General features: G+C 44.4%; 2 protein-coding genes and 1 long non-coding RNA gene across 6 annotated transcripts in view; 1 reads left to right on the top strand and 2 right to left on the bottom strand.

Moving 5' to 3' along the window:
• Positions 1-15,053, top strand: part of LOC139561201 (reticulon-3-like) — a 35,085-nt gene extending 20,032 nt beyond the window's left edge. For 3 of the 4 annotated variants that reach the window (XM_071378151.1, XM_071378152.1, XM_071378153.1), the window contains 6 exons: positions 6,548-6,755; positions 7,486-7,624; positions 8,844-8,913; positions 11,069-11,115; positions 11,793-11,851; positions 12,476-13,338. In XM_071378151.1, coding sequence (XP_071234252.1) covers positions 6,548-6,755; positions 7,486-7,624; positions 8,844-8,913; positions 11,069-11,115; positions 11,793-11,851; positions 12,476-12,524 — 572 coding nt within the window. In that variant the 3' untranslated portion in view covers positions 12,525-13,338. Of the gene's footprint in view, positions 1-6,547; positions 6,756-7,485; positions 7,625-8,843; positions 8,914-11,068; positions 11,116-11,792; positions 11,852-12,475 lie in introns of all 4 variants that reach the window. The other variant, XM_071378150.1, reaches the window with a different exon arrangement.
• LOC139561203 (uncharacterized) lies at positions 1,718-6,651 on the bottom strand. The gene is made up of 3 exons (XR_011672085.1): positions 6,514-6,651; positions 2,836-2,988; positions 1,718-2,631 (listed from the first exon to the last, which is right to left on the bottom strand). It is a non-coding gene; the product is annotated as an uncharacterized lncRNA (long non-coding RNA).
• A 343-nt stretch (positions 15,054-15,396) lies between the features above and the next one.
• Positions 15,397-20,677, bottom strand: LOC139561369 (zinc finger translocation-associated protein-like). Its single transcript, XM_071378404.1, has 5 exons — positions 20,153-20,677; positions 19,144-19,668; positions 18,503-18,844; positions 17,766-18,251; positions 15,397-17,654 (listed from the first exon to the last, which is right to left on the bottom strand). Exons 1-5 carry the CDS (start codon positions 20,286-20,288, stop codon positions 17,164-17,166), a joined length of 1,980 nt encoding a protein of 659 aa, XP_071234505.1. The 5' UTR covers positions 20,289-20,677; the 3' UTR covers positions 15,397-17,163.
• Positions 20,678-24,379: the final 3,702 nt, after the last annotated feature.

Raw genomic sequence — 24,379 nt, 5'->3', positions numbered from 1 at the left:
GCGATTAGAACCAAAAATCTCAAATTTGGAGTCATCAGACCAAAGGACAGCTTTTCACCAGTCTATTGTCCATTGCTTGTGTTTCTTGGCCCAAGCAAGTGTCTTCTTCTTATTGGTGTCCTTTAGTAGTGGTTTCTTTGCAGCAATTCGACCATGAAGACCTGATTCACGCAGTCTCCTCTGAACAGTTGTTGTTGAGATGTGTCTGTTACTTGAACTCTGAAGCATTTAATTTGGGCTGCAATCTGAGGTGCTGTTAATTGACAATTTCTGAGGCTGGTAACTCTCATGAACTTCTACTCTGCAGCAGAGGTAACCCTGGGTCTTCCTTTCCTGTAGCGGTCCTCATGAGAGCCGGTTTCATCGTAGTGCTTGTGACTGCACTTGAAGTCACTTTCAAGTTATTGAAATTTTCTGGAGTGACTGACCTTCATGTCTTAATGTAATGATGGACTGTCAAATCTCTTTGCTTATTTGAGCTGTTCTTGCCATAATATGGACTTGGTCTTTTACCAACTATGGCTATCTTCTGCATACCACCCCTACCATGTCACAACACAACTGATTGGCTCAAATGCATTAAGAAGGAAAGAAATTCCACAAATTAACTTTTAACAAGGCACACCTGTTAATTGAAATGCATTCCATGTGACTACCTCGTGAAGCTGGTTGAGAGACAGTGCCAACAGTGTGCAAAGGGTGGCTACTTTGAAGAATCTCAAATATAAAATATATTTTGATTTATTTAACTTTTTTTTTTGGTTACATGATTTTTACATACATGATTCCATATGTTATTTCATAGTTTTGATGTCTTCACTATTATTCTGCAATGTAGAAAATAGTAAAAATAAAGAAAAACCCTTGAATGAGTAGGTGTGTCCAAACTTTTGACTGGGACTGTATGTGCCAGACTGAAATCTGGCTCTTACTGTCAATCCTTATGAAGGTCTCCACGTTCACAGACAGAGTGCAGTTGTCACAAAAGTAAAGGGTCAAACTATACTGGGTGGTGTGTGTGAACATGTCAACTGTATGTATTCTAAAACAATCCCCTCCCTGTTTTGAGGCTTTGACCCTGTCCTACCCCCCCATGTCCTTAAAAGCTTGGAGTAATCATGGTCGGACAGTGGGGGGTGGGGAGTTCAAACATGGCGTTCCAGTGTCTGCTTGCAATGCCCCTGGATGTCAGGCGGAACAGTCGATTCACCAGTGTTGGGTTTCTGCTTTGGTGCAACTTTCCACACTACACTGCACTTAGACAGGACAGGAGACGATCATTCCAGAGACGCGTGATCAATTTGAAGGCGCAGACTTTACTTTACCTTTTATGATGGTCATTATTATCGACGAGCTGGATTGGATATTACAAAAGCATGACCAGACACGCTGGAGGAACTGCAAAAAAAAAAATAACAGCTTACTCGTGCTTTGTCCAACTCCCCTGACTAACGTTGCCATGCCAGTTTGAGTTGGCAAAAGCCCATACAGAAGGGCCCAGGCTAGGGGGCATTGGTCCTCTTATTTTGTGTTACAATTGTCACTTGGCTCAGAGGCAGGGTACCAACCGCAGTAATTAGCTGGATGTCATAAGAGCTTTTATTGCCCTCTTGCCCTCCTCTTGAGTCTTGGCACAGCCCTCCCAACCTCCTCTAGAAAATGATACACGTAGAATATAAAAAAGTTATTGTGACCTTCCTTGATTTTAATGGCACAAAGGACACAGTAAATACATGTTATATACACTGAACAAAAATATATGAACGCAACATGTAAAGTGTTGGTCCCATGTTTCATGAGCTGAAATAAAAGATCACAGAAATGTTCCATGTGCACAAAAAGCTTATTTCTCCAAAAATGTCGTGCTCAAGTTTGTTTACATCCCAGTTAGTGAGTATTTCTCCTTTGTCAAGATAATCCATTCATCTGAGGTTTTGCATATCAAGAAGCTGATTAAACAGCATGATCATTACACAGGTGCACCTTGTGCTGGAGACAATTAAAAGGCCACCCTAAAATGTGCCGTTTTGTCACACAACATAATGCCACAGATGTCTCAAGTTTTGAGGGAGCGTGCAATTGGCATGCTGACTGTAGGAATGTCCACCAGAGCTGTTGCCAGAGAATTAAATGTTAATTTCTCTACCATAAGCTGCCTCCAATGTCATTTTGGAGAATTTGGCAGTGAGTTCAACCGCCATCACAACCGCAGACCACGTGTAACCACGCCAGCCCAGGACCTCCACATCCGGCTTCTCCACCTGCGGGGATCGTCTGAGACCAGCCACCCAGACAGCTGATGAAACTATGTGTTTGCACAACCGAAGAATTTCTGCACAAACTGTCGGAAACCGTCTCAGGGAAGCTCATCTGCGTGCTTGTCGTCCTCACCAGGGACTGAAGTCCCTGACTGCAGTTTGGCATCATAACCGACTTCAGTGGGCAAATGCTCACCTTCAATGTCCACCTGCAAGCTGGAGAAGTGTGCTCTTCACTTGGATGAATCCCGGCTTCAACTGTACTAGGCAGATGGCGTGTATGGCGTTGTGTGGGCGAGCGGTTTGCTGATGTCAGCGTTGTGAACAGAGTGCCCCATGGTGTTGGTGGGGTTATGGAATGGGCAAGCATAACCTACGGACAACAAACACAATTGTATATGACAATTTAAATGCACAGAGATACAGTGACGAGATCCTGAGTCCCATTTGTCATGCCATTTGTCCCCCGCCATCACCTCATGTTTCAGCATGATAATTCAAGGTCCAATGTTACAATGATCTGTACACAATTCCTGGAAGCTGAAAATGTCAGTTCTTCCATGGCCTGCATACTCACCAGACGTGTCACCCATTGAGCGTGTTTGGTATGCTCTGGATCGACGTTTACGACCGCATGTCCCAGTTCCCGCCAATTTCCAGCAACTTCACACAGCCATTGAAGAGGAGTGGGACAACATTCCACATGGCACAATCAACAGCCCAATCAGCTCTGCGAAGGAGATGTCGTACTGCATGAGGGAAATGGTGGTCACACCAGATACTGACTGGTTTTCTGATCCACGCCCCCACCTTTTTTTTAAGGTATCTGTGACCAACATATGCATATCTGTATTCCCAGTCATGTGAAATCCATATATTAGAGCCTAAGGAATTGATTTAAATTGACTGTTTTCCTTATATGAACTGTAACTCTGTAAAATCTTTGAAATTGTTGCGTTTTCTATTTTTGTTCAGTGTGAAAAGCTTGAATATGGCTCTTATCTGAGCTTCATTTGGTTTATATATCACACCTGCCAATATAATATGCCTTATCAATGCTGTCATTATTACTTACTAGCTTACAAGATGTTACATATACTCTAAAAACACTAGGTCACAGCTAACTGTACATTTTTGTGTAATCGTCGTCTATGATTTGATTTAACCCAAGGCCCTCAAACTCACAGTGTAGAGTTGAAGCAGATCAGCCCCCCCCCCCCCCCCCCCCCCAATAGGGAACCCCTTCCTATGCTATGCCTGCTCAGTGCAAACATGAAATCCAAACCTGGCACACACAAACTGGTATGTAGACACGAGTTAACGGCAGGATGCCTGAAGTATGCACTCAAACATGTTCATGTGCCGCGAGCGTAACCTACGCCACGGGCACGCTATGGAACTGTAGGTCATCACTGAGGCAACCAGTAACTAGGGGAAGGTTTACGCCATGCGGGAGTCGTGGAGGGAATTATAATGAAGCATTACAGTCAGCTACTGTTAAAGAGGTGCTTTAGGACAATACATATAGATGGTATAGCGCATATTTTTGTTCTAACATATCAAATAATAATGTACTCTTAATTATTTTTTACTAGTGGTTTCTGTATACTTAAAAGACCAAAATTCAAGTAGCATAGCTTACATTTTGGGGGTTATCTTCCCTCAATCTGCTACAGTTGGCTCTTAAGTACCCCGTTTACCTCTCGAACCTTGTCCTTTCCCTCAGCCGCCAACCATTCTATTTTAGTCATCCTTCTGCATTGCTGCTGCCTCAACTCAGTGGTTTATTAGGCGGGGTGTGCCTGGCTAGGTGAGTTAAGGTTACTTTAGTGGGTGTAACTACCTGTTTTAGTTGGCTTGGCTCTATTGATAATGATAATGCGGTGTGGACATACCAGTTCTCCCTCAAAAGGCCTCAACAAGAAATTGTCACACCGAAGGTGATATGAATCAGTCATCCTCCCAAATCTTGACTTCTGCCAGGCCTTTTAAAGATTAGTTCTAATCAGCCAGTCCATTGGTAGTAGGATGATTTGTGTGCTTGTTTAGACTAGGACTGGGAGGGATAGGGCGGGGACCAGCCAGTCGTTGTCAGTCGGGAGGGAGTGGATCATGTCAGTACTTGAGTCAGACTTATTCACCCATGCCAATGTGTATATAATCACCTATGGTATTTGACTTGCTTTAGAAGCTGGTTTAGCTTTGCAGGAGTAAAACATTGAAATCTGTTGCCAGGCTATGTTGTAATGGGGTCACACACATTGACGCAAATAGACGCGCGCGCACACACACTGGAATGCAGGAAATGTGGTGTGGTGCCTGTATCTTTAAGAGCTGCTCACTGCACAGTGAGGTAGAAAGCAGGCCACTGCGGCTCTGCTGCCACTGGGACTCGCTGCTAGATCTGGGGCCTATAACGCAGAGAGGGAGGGAGGGAGTGATGATTAACGAGGGCTGTCAGCCCAGGCTGCCTCCCTGTGGGTACCAGCAAAGCATGCTGGGAGGGACTTTGACCCCTGCAGTGCTGGGCGAGGAAACCCCACTCATTCTCTGAGCACCACTCACCAGCCAGCCAGGCAGCATCAGGAACAATGGAGTGCTGTCTGTGTCCTGCTTTGCTTCTCTGCTCTGTCAGGATGACTTGTCTGTAAACACATTTTTTTCCACTGCCTTGCAGCTGTGCTCCACATTTGAACTGATACACAATATTGCTCCTAACTCTCTATTGTAGTATATTTTGATATTTAATAATGGAAATTTAGATTTTTGTAAACATTTAAAAAAGAAAAAAAGTTTATATTTATTACATTTGTTCACTCAATCCTCCCGCCAATAAACCCCACATAGTTGTCTGGAGTTGGAAATCTTTCTATCAGTTAATGATACTGAAGCCTATATGGTAAGTGAGCATTTTAATCATGGAAAACTAACCAGCTGCAGTGTAGCCTAATTTCACAACACAATCCTGTTACTGTAACAGGATATAGTTAAGTGATTCTGTTTTTTGTTTTTTTTGCCTCTACACAATCTCGTGTACATGAGTGCCTCAACTATGTGCAGCCCTGGATCAATTCCTATTACCCTTCTGTAGCGTAGCCCCACGACGAGGCTGCTTACAAGCTCATAACATATGCTGATACTAATCGTAGCTGCCTTGTTTTTAAAATTTTTTATACAAGCCCTGCCCGCGGGACATGCTACATCTCCTCAGTGTCTGTATGTGGGACCAGATGATGCAGAGCCGCAGTAGCTCTCTCTCAGCTGTACGTTACATGTTAGTGGAGCATGAGTCACTCTCTCTCTCACACACACACACTCGCAGAGTTAGGTAATGGTGGGCGAGCAGTGTGCCAGGCACCTCCCACCCCAGGAGTGTGTGTGTGTGTGTGTGTGTGTGTGTGTGTGTGTGTGCCTTCTGTGTGTCTGTTTGCGTAGCCTATGCACAGGGGTAGAAAGATTTGGGTAGAAACGGTGCTCTGTCTAGCACAGTGTGGGATGAACAAAGTTGGGAATGAAAGGCAGAAGTGGTAAAAAAGTGGGCGTCTCCGTTCCCTACGGTTTCTCCAAGATTCTTTCTTGGTAGTCATCCCAGCCTGCCACCACAGTGTCAAAAACGTAGAAAAGCCTTCGAAGAAGAGTGAAACGGAAACGCCAACCGAATTGCATTAATGGATCTTCTGTAGAGTGGGGGGAGTGGGAAGGGTTGTTGTGTATGCCGTGCTCTCTGCTCTGCTTTCTCTCCCCCTTAATTGGCTGAAACGCACAGCAGCCCAGGCCTGGAGCCCGAAGAGGCGCAGTCCCATGTGGAGTCAGCCATTGATACAAGGTTTCTTTAAATGCCTCCTTTTCATGCAAAGGATGGAGGGAGGATATTTAAGAGTCCAATAAGAGGGTTGCGTAACAACACTGTATAGGGAATATCAGTTGAGTTTGTATACACACACAAATATGTACAGGGTTGTGGGGGCAGGTGTGGTAACAGTATCTAATGCAGTCTGTATACAGTATGTTATTCTTAGACTGTAGTTGCCAGAGGGGGAAAACAGCAGTTTCTTTTATAGGTTGGCGGTTGGATATCACCATTTAATGGTCTTGTATTCCAAATGTGTCTTGTGCAATAAGCAACTTGAATTCTTCCCTCTTGTCTCCCCCTCCTAATCTCATAAACAATAATGCCCTCTCACCCGCTTTCCACACACTAAAACATGCACTCATACAAACACACATTTTCCTTCCATTAAACACACATACACACCTTTCTGCTACACCCTTTCTTTCACCCACTCTAGTCAAGGACTTGGTGCACTGGCGAGACCCCAAGAAGTCTGGCGTGGTGTTCGGCCTGTCCCTGCTGACGCTCCTGTCCCTGGCGGCGTTCAGCGTCATCAGTGTGATCTCCTACCTGCTCCTCGCCCTGCTCTGTGTCACCATCACCTTCCGCATCTACAAGTCCGTCGTCCAGGCCGTGCAGAAGTCCAACGACGGACACCCCTTCAAGTAAGGCGGCACACTCCATCTGGAAACTTGTGATGCTACTAAGTATTGTATTCATTAGAACGACCGTGGAGAAAGTGGTAAGAGGTTGCTTGGTAGGAGTGGTTGTTTTGACAAAACGTCTAGCTGAGTAGTCTTAACTAGGGCCAGGAGTTTTCTTTCTTCTCACCACATGACCAGAAAAAACAAAATTCCCTATTTTTATGTTATCATTGTTGCCGTTGCTGTTTTTAGCTCCAAGCAGGATGTTTGTGCTTGTCATCGCAATCCCTGCCTGAGTGACTCATTTCCTGCTGCTTTTATTAATAGAAACATCATGTATGGTCCAGGCAGAGTGGGAGGGGGGCTTATTTCACTACAGCCCAGTCAAACACAGAATGATGACTTCTTGTTTGTTTATTTATTCAACACTTATTTTGACCAGGCAAGTAGATTCACCTGGTCAGTTTGTCATGGAAAGAGAATGTGTGTGTTGATGTTTTGTACACTCAGTATATGCACGTGAAAACAACTGCTGGAGTAGAGAAAAGCAAACCAGTGAAATCCTCAAATCCAGTGACTTGATCAAGTTATAAAACGAAAGCAGCTCGGGTTGGCTGAGCTGATTTAGCACTTCTTAGCGGGTTAGCATTAAATGATCAAGTTAAAGCCGATGTTGGAGTTGACGTATAGAAGGTTAGCCTGATTTTTGAGTTCACAGCTTCACACTCCTGCTGTGGTTGGTTCTCTTCAGGGCTCTAATGGAGAAGGATGTCAGCATTCCCCCCGAGACCTTCCACAAGCACGTGGACGTCAGTTTGACCTACATCAACCGATTCCTCAAACAGATGAGCAAACTCTTCCTGGTCGAGGACCTCATCGACTCCCTAAAGGTGGGTTTAAGTGTCTGTCCAGCTGCCTGTCAGGCGGTTCACTCCCTGTATCTGGAGCCTCTGACTATGATGGATATGTTGGTAGACCAGTAATCCATTCCATCGTACCCTGGTGTGTGTGGGTGGATCGTTTTTCCCGTTTACCTCGTTCATAAATCTACGTACACAGCCCTAAACAAGGTGTCAGGCAAGACGGTCCTAAACAGGTGACAATCCGGACTTGTTCCCATAGGCCTATGTCTATTCTTTCCCCCTTAAACTCTCCTCTCCTGCCGCACAATTATTTTTATTGACTCTCACGCAATCTGAACACTGAGCGATCCCTGCTGTGTCTATAATAAGCCTCTCCACCACCAACCCTGGTCATGTAGTTAGTAACTCAACCCTCTTGTATGCTGCAGCGTTAGTGGGACAGTGATCTACTGTAAAGCCCTTCATCATGTGACTATGACAGAGAGCGGGAGAGCTCACGGTATGTCAATGGCATGTCCGTGTGCGTCAATCACACAGGGCAGGCGCGACACTAGCCCTGGCTGAGCACCGCGGCCATCCGATAGCAGCTAGCTAGCTGACCCAGAATGCAGCTCACAGCTAGCTCTCTGTGGAGTGAGTGAATAGGAGGGGAGGGAAGAGAGGAGAGGAGAGCTACTGCCAGTCTTAACACTTCATTATAGCCCAGACATACCAGCCCATCAGACCAAGACGACTGTTGCTGGTCGATCCCATGGCCACTCATGAAGGGTTAATGCTCCTTGCTGTGGCTCCATTCCCAGCCTATTAAATCAACATTCCATCCCTTCCCTAGCCGGAGGTAGAAGTAGCCCCTAACCACAGATCTAGGATCAGATTATCCTACCTCCCATGCCATAGCATAAACCAACAATGGGATTAGAAAATATTACAATATTTGACCCTAGAACAGTTGTTAAGGGGCAACTTCTTAATCCCCCCACTCCTGAGTATGGATACCATGAGTATGTATAAACCGAGGATGAATTTGGGAGGATGCAACTGTACCTAACGTTCAGATAGAAATGTAACGCATAGAAATGACACGATTCCCTATCCTACATGACAGAAAACCGTGCCTGTTCTACATTTCACTCTGCGACGTTTGAACCGCTTCACCCCTCTGAATAGGCCCCAGGCACCCAGTGTTCTAATCATTGACTTAATATGGCATCATTGGCTCTGACCCGGGTCTTTCTTCTTCTCCCAGCTGGCTGTAGTGATGTGGCTGCTGACCTACGTAGGAGCCGTCTTCAACGGCATCACCATCCTCATCCTGGGTAAGAGGCTACCTCAGCACTGCACTCAGCACCGCACTGCAACCAATCAGAGTAGCAGCTAGGGCCCCGAGAGGAAAGGTTTTGAATTCAGCAGCTGAATGATTGATTGTAGCTCAGCGATTGATTGACAGGTCTGAAACCCTACCAACTCTGTGACTCTCAAAAATATCCTGCTCCTCCCCTGACAATCCCACCCTCGGTGATTAGTTGAGAGGCCAAACTGTTAAGAATGTGGCTAGGATAGCACATGACAATGAGGAAATGAAATTGAAAATGGGAGGAATAATATTGTTTTCCCCAATAACAATTTCAATTTTGTACCTTGTCCGGTTAAGAAAAAACATAGTTATATTGCACGTTAAATTCTCATTTTCTTTTTTACCCAAATAATGTGATCACAATAATGTAGTACAATTACAAATGTGAATTTAAATTGATCTTTTAACAATTTTCTTTCTCAATTTTGCAGTGTTATCTGGTATGGCATTGAACAAGACCTGTAATCTTGAATATTCAAACTGGAGTTTTGGTTTGTCATATATTAACATAAAAATAATATTGCAATATATATATATACACACACAAAATGTAGCTCTGGTAATATGTGTCATATTTGAACAGTTTGGGTTAGAATAGTGGTCTCCAACCTTTTCTTTCATAATAGCTACTTCATACAAAAACATGTTTTTTCAAGCTACTCGTATAAAATGTGGTTTTATTTTGTTGTTGTGTCGGCCTAATTTGATGAATAGAAACAAAGAACAGCATTGCATACATGATGTAACTACGTTTTGGTCCTTAAAACCACACATTTTGGGATACCTAGTCAGTTGTACAACTGAATGCCTTCAACTGAAATGTGTCTTCCGCAGTTACAGGACCAGGCTGCTATAAGTTCATTTCTAATAAATGTTTAATTGTCATTCTGTTGAATAGTGGCCTATTTAACAACACACCACAGTGAGTAGGCTAAATGTATTTGACAACAAATTGGGAAGAAACAGAATAATCATGAAAATAAGAGCAATAACAAAAGTGTAGACTTAGCAAACACATTGCTTGACTGTTCCGCTTCTCATCTGACATGGAATTTTTCTGGCGCCGTTGTTTAAAGCGCTGTCAGTGTCACCATGAAAATGTTTAAAACTTGTCTCGGTAGCATACATATTTGATGCAACAAGGGTAGAAATGGCTTATTTGGTCGTTATCACTTACCAAGCAAAGCAGAGCGGTTTTTATCAAGGTACACATATCTTGTGCTTTTTCATTTTGCGCATAGGTGCATACAGACACACAGTTATTTCACATATTTAATCATGTAATATTTGCACGCCTATTTTGAAAGTGGGGATGTAGCTCCTCCATTTCTCAGGCGCCTGTGGACATACGGTAACTGTCCACTCTCACATTCCTTCGCCTCTCCGGTTCATGCTCAAATGTTTCATGCACGTTTAAACCAACCTGGGCAATGGGACACACTTGAAAGGGGGTCAAAGTTCATGAAATGTGCTATAAAAGGTTTATCATCAAACATTTTCCTTTACATTAGATTTTTTTTTATTTATAATAATTTAACGTTAGTTCAGAATCTCACTGGATTACTAAAAACCCAGTCCCAGCACTTTTACTGTGCAATTACATCGCTATAATGCTTGGTAAACGGCATCGTTTAGAATAGAAACTCAGGACAATTGCTGTGAGACTAGAACACTGTGTGGGTGTTGTTAGCGTGTTGTTAGCGTGTCACACTTGTTCAGTGTCCACCCGTGACCTTTCCCTATATTGACAAGACTGATGATAGTCGGAGGTCACTGGCGGGACAGACTGTGGCCTTCATATGATTGGCTCATTAGACAAGCACTACCCAATAGCCTGCTGCTCTGACAAACACTGGATTATTGATCTAAACTTGCTTAATGGCATGTCACGCCATCGCAGTTTACAAGGTGTTACAGCCTAATTGGTTGTTTTTGTGGGGGGATTTCTTACTAGTAAAATGTTCTGCACTGTCCTTTGTCTACCTCCCTGAAAGTGACTTTATTATTATTGTGATGGACTATAAATGGTAACTTTATATAGTCCTGTGATGCTTTTTGCCTTTTGTAGAGGTCAGTTGTTATTTTTGTTATTTCAAAGTTTTTCTTTCTCTCTCCAGCTGACATCCTCCTATTTGCCGTGCCCCCGTTCTATGAGAAGAACAAGGTGAGAGTCTGACCCTTGACCCTTTGTCGTCTTATAACATCAAAGAAGTGGAGAACTTTATTATTGCATTACGTGCTTTAGAACTATGTAGAGATGAGTCATGCTGGTGAAACATACCATTTACCTAGAACTAGACCTATATATGGTTCTGGATCACCCATGAACAGTGATGATGATGATATCACTTTGCGGGCACGTACAAGTCATCACCCGCGGTTCTACTCTGTGTGACCTCACCGGATGACTGGGCTCTCCGAGTCGTTGGAGGCTATTTTTGCATAGGACAAGGCTGACGGGACAAGTCACTTTGCTGTCACAGTTACAAGATGGCTTTAAGTGTCCGGTTGAATAAAGTCGTCACCTTTACTTAATGTTTCCATATCTTTTACATGCTTACTGTGAACTGTATAGGTCTGTTGAATTCACGGAGGCCTAGATTAATGGCGGCATTTTACTCTTCTAAACACACGCGCGGTAACCATAACAACCCCTAATACCATAACAACCATAATACGGTAACAGTCGTGGCATCTGTCTACTTGTGTTTTTTATCTCGTAATTCATTTTGTTTGAACAATGAGGTATTGTTTCATGTTATTCGGATCAGGTCTGTTTTTGACCCAGACGATCTGTAATTTAATGTAAAACTCACTTGTCTTCCTCTCTGTCTTCCCCAGACCCAGATTGATCGCTACATGGAGATTGCACGCACTCAAGTCAACACCACAATGGCTAAGTAAGTGATCCCAACCAAAACTTTTTAAATGCCAACAGGATGTCTCCGATTACAATCTACCTAAACTAGGGCCTCCCGGGTGGCGCAGTGGTCTAGGGCACTGCATCGCAGTGCCACCAGAGACTCTGGGTTCGAGCCCAGGCTCTGTCGCAGCCGGCCCGTGGGTCCGTGGGGTGACGCACAATTGGCCTAGCGTCTTCCGGGTTAGGGAGGGTTTGGCCGGTAGGGATGTCCTTGTCTCATTGCGCACTAGCGACTCCTGTGGCGGGCCGGGCGCAGTGCACGCTAACCAGGTCGCCAGGTGTACGGTGTTTCCTCCGACACATTGGTGCGCCTGGCTTCCGGGTTGGATGCGCGCTGTGTTAAGAAGCAGTGCGGCTTGTTTGGGTTGTATTTCGGAGGACGCGTGGCTTTCGACCTTCGTCTCTCCCGAGCCCGTACGGGAGTTGTAGCGATGAGACAAGATAGTAACTACTAACAATTGGATACTACGAAATTGGGGAGAAAAAGGGGGTAATTTTTTTTTCTTTAAAATAAATAATACAATCTACCTAAACTAACAGTTTCATATACAATATCAGAGATGTGTATGTTGACATGTTCTCTTTGCCTTTTCTCTTCCAGGTTGCAAGAGAAACTCCCTGGAGCCGTCAAGCGTACGAAAGCTGAATGAGCGGCCCGCAGACATCTAAATCACCATCCTCATCACATTTATCCCATCTTAAATCCCCTCCTCCCTGCCCTCCCCTCCTTCTCAGTCCTCCTCCCCCTATCCACCCTCTAACCCCCACTCCCTCCCTCTTTTCCACCAACCACCATACCATCTGCACTGAACCAGCTAGGTAGAAGAAAACAAGTAATGCTACTCAATATTCAATGTAAAACCGTGCAGCTTAACTAAGAGCATTTAGAGAAAGAACTTCGCCTACTGTGTCGACAGGAAACACGTCTAGCGGGAGGAAATTATGTAATGCCGTGGCAGGACGCCTGTCTTTGGGCACACTAAAAAATTATGCTGGGGTCAAGTGAACTAGATGGAATCTATGACCTGGTTTTGTAGTGTACAGTTGGAGTGTGTAGGGTTTGTCATTGACGAGTGAGGATGAGTGTTAGTCTCGCAAAAAAAGCAAATGTCTGTACTTTTAACTAATATATTCAGCTGAAAGTAAACAAAACAAGTAGAAAAGTAAAACGCATAAAAAGAGCAAAATGATTTTAAAAACGTACCTTTGGGTGTAAATTGTGGCTTGTCTTTTTCCTGCTCTCTCGCTCTGTGACAGCTGTGTGGATAAACAAAAAATATATATCAAGTTTGTGTTTGGAACGTGGTACTGGGATTTCACTGTTACGGATTGGCCTGTTTTGGTGTTATTGTGTTTTGTTCACCTTAAAGGCACTTATGTATGTATAACGTTTCTGCAATGCACTGAACTTTTTTTAATTTTTATCCCACGAGCAGGTTGAAATAAAAGGATTGGAACACTGAACCAGCTGTGATACTTTTGGTCTAGTTCACCCTGTTTGATTTGAATGCATTTGGTATAATATTTCTGTATATACACTACAACGGGGTCCCTCTTTCTCTGCTGTATGAAACGAGTTAGCCTTGCTTGTTATGAAAGGAGAACTCCCTCTTACAGCGGTCATAACTTGTGTTTTGTCGCACCTGTTCAAGTCGACATCAATGTTTCACGGTCGCCTGTAAAAGTATATTATTACTATTATTGATATGATTCTTATTGCTTATAGGATTGCTGCTTTTGACTCCCTTTCAGCCTCGTAAAGGCTCCATAAAGCTTCATAGTTGCTTCATAACCGCTTGACTTCTCCAGTGAGACATCTTGGATATGGGTTCAAAGAACGGCCAGTTTTTGACAGTAGCTGGACGTATAACTATGACGGAACGATAGATGCAAGAAAATATTTGGTGGGTGTTGTAATGGGTTTTAGTTCATTTTTTCTTTGAATGGCATGTAGTGCATGTCATTGCATGAGCTGGAAACATTCGCACACTTTTTTTATGTAGGCTGTATCATATTCTTAACCCATTTTGTTTTTGTTTATAAGATGATCATTATTTGTGATTGCTTAAATTTGTGTTTTGGTATCAATAAAAAAACATCAATTTTAGGGCTACTTTTCTGCAATGGCAAAGTGTCTTCGAAAGGGATTTTAGAAATTGAATTTGAAAAATATTAAGACTGTTCCTATTCTGATCGTCAATACTCCTTTGTGCTCGAAGTAAGTTTGCACCTCCGTTGTAATTTTGGGAGGAATCCCTCTACATTGGATGGTCACTAAGGATAAAACACTAATGTTGTAACATAAATTATACAATGACCGTTTCGCATTGCCTCAATGCATCTACTACTACTACTACTACTACTACTACTACTCAAATGTATGTTAACTGCTGAATGTTACCCTGCAACAATGATAGAACATTCCTCCCCATGCATGAAAACCAGTGTTTCACAGTGGCCCTGATGTTGTCAGTGTGCACAACGCCTCACAGAGATGTGGTGCAACAATGCTTATTGGTTCCCTTGTTCATTCAAGCCAATGGACACACTCTACTTGCTTCACTAGGGTAAGGTCTAACTCTACCCTCAATTCATCGACTCAAGCTATTGGACATGTTTGTTCTGGATGTTTGTTTTTCACACGCGCACACATACACGCTCACCCACAGTCGAACGTATCCAATGTCTGTAAACCACTGTGTCCTTGTGATGCTGAACTAATTATACATTCAGTTGCCATGATGACCTCGTGATTACAAGGTGTTCCAGTCAGGCTTTTCATGGGCGCTCCCCCTCAACCTTTTCATTGAAGGCAATGCTACCTATGTTTTCAATAGATTATAATACAGACCTCTTACTTTAGTGTCTTTATTCTTCCTTTGTCAATTACGATATAATTCTACATTTTAAACTGGTTTCCTTGAAGCATGTATTTTCTTTCTCATTTTTCCTGCTGTTTTTTTCCTTTCTTGGAGGGGGTTGGCAGGAGGCTTTCTTTGTTTAGCTTTTGACTATATTGGTAACTAGGTGTGTTAACTAATATCTCCAGCTCTGTCTGTTAGCAATGACTTTTGATCACATTTTGGAGCTTTAGGGGGGGATGAAGAAAATTAGCAAAAAATAAATCTGTGGTCCCTGTAGTGATGTTAAAGTGGAATTAATAAACATATTTCAAAGGACACAGTTTTGGCTGATTTGTTTGTCCATCTGTGGTCTGCTCTACAAGATTTAAACACTAAACATTACAGCATGTCTGAACCACGGGGAAATACATTTGTGTCAAGTTTGAAAACAAGATTGAGTCCAGCCTTCGCACTCCCGTCTGGACAGAGGGATGGGATGGTGATATGAGTGGTTTTGGTAAGATAATACTGTAGCTACTCATTTTAGACCAGGTTTGCATGTTGAGATAACACAGACATGGTCAACCCAATCAGCAAATGTATTGCTTTATGAGTTATTACCAGCTGCAAATGACCGAGTCAATTTTAGCCATCATTTCCCAGAGAACCAGTCAGACAATATTATTCGGACACTTTATTACAGGTATAATTTATGACAGAATGCATGTCTCAACAACCTTTCGCCATGTACAGACGAAATGCAGAGCGGATACTTGAAACATATGAAATTGAGGAAAGATGAGGGACTCAGTCCCTAAATAAAACTGAAGATCATTGCTTGTGTCCTCATCCAAGCCAACTAAGTACCACCAAAGGGTCATTTTAACGTGCCCCTTATACACACCGACACAAACATACACGTAAATCATTGCAACAAACAAGGTTTATTCTTATTTATTCAATTATATATTCACCATATTTAAGTTCTATTCATATTTAAATAATAAGTGCTGAGTCACAAAGCTTTTAACCTTTCTGTGGCCAACGTGGCTCAAAGCCCAGATGTAATAAGTATTTCACCCCTCCTTGCCCATTCCCTGCATGCTAAAAAGACCACTGCACAAACTAGGGCTGTGTCTAAAAACATTACTAGCTGTCAAATCCTTGCTTCCTCTCCTTGTTTCCTCAATTCCTATTGAAGTGCATTAGAGGAGAGGATTCAAGGTCCCTCTGGCCCTGCAATGCGCTTTGAGAGGAATTCATGAAACAAGGACGGAGAAAGCACAGATTTGACTGGTAACAATTTCAGATCCAGCCCGAGTCACCAATTAAGGCAGCTTAGGTTAGCGAAAGAGTGGTATTCAACACTCATGTCCCTCCTCTCCACATAACTGGAGAAATGCTGCCATCTGGTTCTTTGAACAAATCAATTAGTCCATGGGTTGTAAAGTATTGTCATGTTTAGTGTAGTAATTTTAATGCGCTATAACAAGCGAGTGAAAGAGCGAGCACAGATGGAAAATGGACAATCCCTGAGTTGTGCTTTTCCTGTCCTGGTGGAGATATTTTAAAGATCACTGAAATAAGGGCAACCAAGGTGCTCATTTCATAGGTGGTCAATTTGGCGATTTATTTCCTGACGCTGTTGTAATATTATACTTTTTTTTTAATCACTTTGTTGCATAAACCTTGTAATAGGTGAGTTACTGAAATGGAAGTCTTGCATGTGAAATCTTGTATAAATATGCTCTCTTATAAAACCACCTAAGCCATTCCAGGCAATCCCTCCGCAATCATGCATGACTTCAGAATTGCCATGCAAAATGAAATTTACGTGGCATCGTTTACTTTGATCAATGAAGTAGACAAAATGGCCACAATTACAAACCCTTTTGTAAAAAACATATCTAAAAGTGCTTGTAAAAAAAAAAAAGAAGCTAATATTCAACACTATAAAATAGATTTTTTTGTGTGTGTGTGAAACTTTTCGCTAAAAAGACTCATGAGAAGCAAAAATAGTTGCTGGCCGGTGCAACAACAGTACTGTGACACTGGAAAAGACATGCAAGGTAAGATCTTCTCATTCAAGAATGAGAAAAATGTATGTATTTACCTCATTGTAAACAAGGAATTTCTGAAATAACTTGATGTATTTGACGTAAGTGAATAAAGATAAATCGCATCTTTAAGTGGCGTTCATTGTCTTAAGCAATAAACCTCAAACACCCTCTCATTCAATCACCTACACACCCAAAGCTAGGTTTAAGTACATTTTTGGGACAGAAAGTGCTATATTGTACGCTCCCTGACACATCAATCACCGACTGTGCCAGACACCGCTCGCGACAGGGCTCTACCAAGCCTCATGTTTCTAACTTCCTGAGAAAGAGAGACTTGGGGTTGAAGCGGGGAGAACAGAGAACAACCGTGCCTGTCGCCCCTCATCTTAACTGACGAAGAGGCTGGCGGCCGTCTCTCCGACTGCCGAGTGTCCGTGGTCCTGGGAGGAGAAGCAGTCGTCCGAGTGGACGAAGTGCGGGGCAGTCTGGTTGTAGCTGAGCAGGGCCTGCTGTCTCTCGTCAGGGCTGTACTCCAGAGAGTGAGGGTGGACCTGCTGGATGTGTCTCTTGATGGTGCTGACTTTAAGAGTGGCTAACGTCGCCCCGCACACCATACAGATCAGCCCGTGTCGCCGGCAGTCATAGTCCATCAGGAACTCCATCCGCCAGCGCACCTGGTAGTTCCGCCGCTGGTCCTTGCCCGGGTAGTGTCCGTGGCGTCCCAGAGTGGCAGGTATGGTGGCGACCCCCTCCTCCTTCTTCACTGTCTGGATGGCGGACATCTTGGGGGTCCGGTGGTTGTTGTTGTTGTCGGGTGCTGCCTTTTCACCCATCTCTCCTGCCACATGGACGCTGATGATGTCACTGGGGTCCACTTCTGTCGGGGGGGGGGGCAAAAACCACTTGGTGAATCACTTAGTATTTCATTTTTTCTCTGAGAGTAGCTACAGTCTGTCTTTTACATTTTTTGGGAACTTGTAAGTTTTACCTTCTTTCATCTGCGCGGCCAGGTGGTCTTCCGTGTGGGCCTCTTTGGTCCAGGCCTCGGCCATGGCCTCTCTCTCCTCCCGGGCCAGGCTGGTGGTCTCAGGGTGGCACTCCTGAATGTGGCGCCGGAAGCTGCTCACCTTGGCCACGGGCAGGGCCTGGGAGCACACCATGCAGAAGGTGCCACGACCCTGAGGCCCATAGGCCACCAGGTAGTCCAGGCGCAGACGCCAGGGGAAGCCCCCGCGGAGACGCCTCTTCCTGGGCTGGCGGAGAGGGAGAGGATGTATGGGGCTGGTCACCTCTGGAGCTCCAACACCACCTCCATCCCTGCTACCGACCATGTCATGTATCTGGGACAATGCCTCATCGTTGTCCACGCCGATCTGGATGGTCTCCAGGTCATCAGGGAAGAAGTCCACCCCAGCCTCTCTCTCGTCTTTGGTGTTGGGCTCCGACTTGATGAAGTCGTTCAAAGGGTCAGATTCTGAAATTGGGGCATGTGGTGGGGGTGGGGAGAGAGTATATGAGTGAGTGAAGACATCAATAGGGAATAACAGAATATCAAGCGCTTTTTCAACAAAAGCTTTTTAATTCTGTGCTGAAGAGTCCACTTAACTCTTTCTAGCATTATACAAGACACAAGACATATTGCATATAAAAAACTAGAGCCGCAGTGACAGAATGCCTCTTTCCCTGTACTGTTATATTCAACTACGCCCTCCTCCCCTGTCTCACCATGAGTCTGAGCCCAGGTCTGCAGGATGCAGTGCTTCTCCTCCGAACTGTAGACCAGCGACTGAGGATGGATGTCCAGCACGTGGCTCTTGATGTGGTCCAGGTGGAGCGAGGGCAGTGGGTGGCCGCACACCATACACACCAGCCGGCCCACCTCCGCCTGGTACTCCATGAGGAACTCCTGTCGGAACCAGGCGTGGAGCGAGTCGTTCAGGTAGCGCTCCAGGGTCTGGGCCGAGGGCCCGGGGAGCTCCTCCTGCTGCTGGAGGGGGGCCGGTGTAGGGGGAGATGGGGTGGTGGACCGGGGCTGGAGTTTGGGGGTCACCATACCATCGGGTTTTCCTGTGGGTAGAGATGGAGAGGGGAAATGCAATTGAAATGTATGTTAATGTGAATCACGGAATAGGCCACAAAGGGAATGCCTTACTACTACACCAAGCCACTGCATAAAGACATCACCATCTTACATTACTGTAAAAGTGGATGTTAGCAGCATGGGCATGACTGTACAACATACACACATGCTCATACTGCCACCAAGCGCAAAATCCTGAAACTCAATAATCTTATCATAAAACTAGGCCAATGTCATTTCATTCCACCCCCCCCCCCCCCCCCAGTCTCCAGAAACCCCAACCCACCGGTGGAGCGGAGTGCGCAGTCCAGCAGCTGCTCCTCCTGACCCTGCGAGACGGTGACCACCCCTCCGGCCGGACAGTACAACCTCTGGCCCCCCTCCAGACTCAGGTGGCTCTCCCAGCCCGAGCGAATCACCTCCTTGTCGGACAAACTCCACAGCAGGGAATCTGGGTGCTTCTGTCGAATATGCCTCTTGATGGTGCTGAGTTTGAGAGTGGCCAGCGAGCTCCCACACACCATGCAGATCATGCCGTGGCGACGGGGGTCAAAGTCCATCAGGAACTCGCTGCGCCAGTACTCGTGGTAGTAGCGCCGGTGGTCCCGGCCCGGGATGCGGCTGAAGCCGGGACGGGAGGCACGTTGGACCCTCTCCTTGATCCCCGAGGGGCCCGGGACGGGGGACAGGAGAAAGGGGGAGTCGGGACCCTCTGTGACACTCCAGTAGCTGGTGCCCGGGGAGCAGAGTGGGGTAACCATCTCCTCATCGCCGTCATTGTCCACGTGGCCATTGGTCAGATCGTCTTCCTCTAGGAGGGAGAGAGTGTTAGAAGATGCAAGTACAGTAGGTATAGGTTATATAATGAAACTGCACATTTAAAAGCTTTATAGCCTATAATTCATGGCCTATTTCTCAGATGACTGGTGGTACATACTCTGCCTGACATTCCAGATATTCATTGCGCTAGAAATAGGATGAGACAAAAATAGGGATTCATAATAATTTCGTTAATCTGTGGATAATACTGCGCACAGCACCACAGCCATCAGAGCGGGGGAAGCGACTCCATTTAGCCGATTTAGCCAGCCGCTGGTTTCCGCTGGGTGGCGACTGTGCATCACAGCAAGCAGCCAGCATGCTATTTTGCCTTTGTTTATAGTGGAGCCACTGACACAAGAGGACATGCTGCTAGATGGCATTGTCCGTCACACGGATTAACTGTGTCTAATGGTGCCGGGCGGATGAGGGCTCGAGTGTCCATAATCTCGAAACAAAAACATGACAATATTTACCTCTTGAACAGTGTCCCAAGTCACTCGGCTCTCGTGTTGCTTCCTCCTCTCCGCTTATTATTAATGAGAGAGAATCTGTCTGCTCAGCACACGGGTGGACCACGGGCTCGCTCTCCCCCGTCTCTTTCTCTTCCATTACTCTGCAACGGTACACTATTTACGATTGCCTTCAATTCGCCTTGATAAACCAGGGCGGCACGGTATTTTTGGAGAATCATTCGGCAAGCGTTTTGTAAGCTATCTTGAACACGTTCGGACCCATCGCTTTTTGGGTGCCCCCGTGCTGTCTTTATAATGTGCCCCTCGTCCCCCCACGCGCTCAGCTCTGGAGCCAAGTTAACTTTTCATATATCAGCTCGACATTTGGTCGGTCATATCCTTCTTCGAGTCTGCGGGTGTGAGTATCTGTTGTGTATGGTAAGCTATAGCGGCCTCCTGTATGTATTTTAAGGCTCTGCTTGTCTTCGGGGTAGGGAGCCGAGTTTGGGGCCCCTGGGGCTCCTTAAGGGGCTCCTGGGTAAATTTAAAGAGACAGTAGCGGCATTCACGCAGCGACACGCAGACCCGGGGGCCAGATCAATGATTTACAGTGTTTATAGAAAGTCCACACCCCCCTCCTCCCCCCTTGGATTTCTTCACATTTTATTGTGTTACAAAGTGGGATTAAAATGGATTTGATTGTCATTTTTTGTCTACAATCTACAAAAATATCATAATGTCAAAGGAGAAGAAAAATGTAAAAACAAAAAATGTGATTAATGAAGAAAAAAAAGATACGTATTCACACCCTGAGTCCATACATGTTAGAAACACCTTTGGCAGGGATTACAGCTGTGAGTTTTCATAAGAGTTTTGCACACCTGGGTTGTACAATATTTGCAGATTATTTTCAAAATTCTTCAAGCTCTGTCAAGGTTTTGGGGATCATGGCTAGACGGCAATTTTCAAGTCTTGCCATAGTTTTTCAAGCAGATTTACAGTCGAAGTCGCAAGTTTATTAAAACTCGTTTTTCAACCACTCCACAAATTTCTTGTTAACAAACTATAGTTTTGGCAAATCGGTTAGGACATCTACTTTGTGCATGACACAAGTAATTTTTCCAACAATTGTTTACAGGCAGATTATTTCATTTATTTCACTGTATCACAATTCCAGTGGGTCAAAGTTTACATACACTAAGTTGACTGTGCCTTTAAACAGCTTGGAAAATTCCAGAAAATTATGTCATGGCTTTAGAAGCTTCTGATAGGCTAATTGACACCATTTGAGTCAATTGGAGGTGTACCTGTGGATGTATTTCAAGGCCTACCTTCAAACTCAGTGCATCTTTGCTTGACATCTTGGGAAAATCAAAAGAAATCAGCCAAGATCCCAGAAACTGTGAAGAACTGGGATGGCAGCATCATGTTGTGGGGGTGCTTTGCTGCAGGAGGGACTGGTGCACTTCACAAAATAGATGGCATCATGAGGATGGAAAATTAGGTACATATATTGAAGCAACATCTCAAGACATCAGTCAGGAAGTTAAAGCTTGGTCGCAAATGGGTCTTCCAAATGGACAGTGATCCCAAGCATACTTCCAAAGTTGTGGGAAAATGGCTTAAGGACAACAAAGTCAAGGTATTGGAGTGGCCATCACAAAGCCCTGACCTCAATCCCATAGAAAATGTGTGGGCAGAACTGAAAAAGCGTGTGTGAGCAAGGAGGCCTACAAACCTGATTCAGTTACACCAGCTCTGTCAGGAGGAATGGGCCAAAATTCACCCAACTTATTGTGGGAAGCTTGTGGAAGGCTACCCGAAACATTTGACCCAAGTTAAACAATTTAAAAGCAACGCTAACAAATACTAATTGAGTGAATGTAAACTTCTGACCCACTGGGAATGTGATGAAAGAAATAAAAGCTGAAATAAATAATTCTCTCTACTACTATTCTGAAATTTCACATTCTTAAAATTAAGTGGTGATCCTAACTGACCTAAAACTGAGAATCTTTACTGGGATTAAATGTCAGGAATTGTGAAAAACTGAGTTTAAATGTATTTGGCTAAGGTGTATGTAAACTTCCGACTTCAACAGTAAGTTAAAACTATAACTTTGCCACTCAGGAACATTCACTGTATTCTTGGTAAGCAACTCCAGTGTGGACATTTGGCTTTGTGTTGTAGGTTATTGTCCTGCTGAAAGGTGAATTCCTCTCCCAGTGTCTGGTATAAAGCAGACTGAACCATGTTTTTCTCTAAGATTGTGCCTGTGCTTAGCTCCATCCCATTTATTTTCATCCTGAAAAACTCCCCAGTCTTTGCCAATGTCAAGCATACCCATACCATGATGCAGCCACCCCCATGCTTGAAAATAAGCATGTGTTGTGTTGGATTTGCCCCAAACATAAGGCTTTGCATTCAGGACAAAAAGTGTATTCCTTTGCCGTGTTTTTTGCAGTATTAGTTTAGTGCCTTGTTGCATACATATGCTGTATATTTTTATAATTTTTTTCACTCTGTCATTTAGGTCAGAATTGTGTAGTCACTACAATATTGTTGATCCATCCTCAGTTCTTTTCCATCACAGCTATTGAACTAATGGCGACATCCCTAAGCAGTTTCCTTCCTGTCGTTCAGTTCAGATGGACGACTGCATCTTTGATGTGTCTGGGTGGTTTAATACATCATCCACAGCACAATTATTAACTTGACAGTGCTTAAAGATATATTCAATGTCTGATTTGTTATTGTTACCCATCTACCAATCACTGCCCTTCTTTGAGGCTTTTGAAAGCTCAATGGTCATTGTAGTTGAATCTGTGATTAAAAATCAATACTTGACTGAGGGACCTTACATATGTTGTATGCATGGGGGACAGACGAAGGGGTAGTCATTCACAAATCATGTCAACCCCTATTATTTCACACGGAGTGAGTCCATATACACTAAACAAAAATATGAACACAACATGCTACAATTTCAAAGATTTTACTGAGTTACAGTTCATAAGGAAATCCATCAATTGAAATAAATGAATTAGGCCTTAATCTATGGATTTCACATGACTGGGAGAACAGATATGCATCTGTTGGTCACAGATACCTTCAAAAAAAGGTAGGGGCATGGATCAGAAAACCAGTCAGTATCTGGTGTGACCAGCATTTGCCTCAAGCAGCACGACACATCTCCTTTGCATAGACTTGATCAGGCTGTTGATTGTGGCCTGTGGAATGTTGTCCCACTCCTCTTCAATGGTTGTGCGAAGGTTGATGGGAACTGGAACACACTGTCGTTCACATCGATCCAGAGGATCCCAAACATATCTGGTGAGTATGCAGACTATGGAAGAACTGGGACATTTTCAGCTTCCAGGAATTGTGTACAGATCCTTGCGATCCGTGCATTATCATGCTGAAACATGAGGTGATGGCGGCGGATGAATGGAACGACAATGGGCCTCAGGATCTCGTCACGGTATCTCTGTTCATTCAAATTTGAATCAATAAAATGCAATTGTGTTCATTTTCCGTAGCTCCTGCCTGCCCATACCATAACCCCACTGCCACCATGGGGCATTCTGTTCACAACGTTAACATCAGCAAACACGCTGTCTGCCATCTGCCCGGTACAGTTGAAACTGAGATTATCCAAATGAAGAACACACTTCTCCAGTGTGCCAGTGGCCATTGAAGGCAATAATTTTCCCACTGAAGTTGGTTATGACGCCGAACTGCAGTCAGGTCAAGACCCTGGTGAGGATGACAAGCACGCAGATGAGCTTCCCTGAGAAAGGTTTCTGACAGTTTGTGCAGAAACTCTTCGGTTGTGCAAACACACAGTTTCATCAGCTGTCTGTGTTGCTGGTCTCAGACAATCCCGAAGGAGAAGAAGCCAGATGTGGAGGTCCTGGGCTGGCATGGTTACACGTGTTCTGCGGTTGTGAGGCCGGTTGGATGTGCTGCATTACAAATTCTCTAAAACGACATTGGAGGCAGTTTATGGTATAGAAATGAACATTCCATTCTCTGGCAACAGCTCTGGTGGACATTATTGCGGTCAGCATGTCAATTGCACGCTCCCTCAAAACTTGAGACATCTGTGGCATTGTGTTGTGTGACAAAACTGCACATTTGAGAGTGACCTCTTATTGTCCCCAACACCTGTGTAATGGTCATGCTATTTAATCAGCTTCTTGATATACCACACTTGTCAGGTGAATGGATTATCTTTGCAAATGAGAA

Source organism: Salvelinus alpinus, chromosome 31 (genome assembly GCF_045679555.1).
Source record: "Salvelinus alpinus chromosome 31, SLU_Salpinus.1, whole genome shotgun sequence".
Lineage (NCBI taxonomy): Eukaryota > Metazoa > Chordata > Actinopteri > Salmoniformes > Salmonidae > Salvelinus > Salvelinus alpinus.
This window is presented reverse-complemented; position numbering and strand designations above follow the sequence as displayed.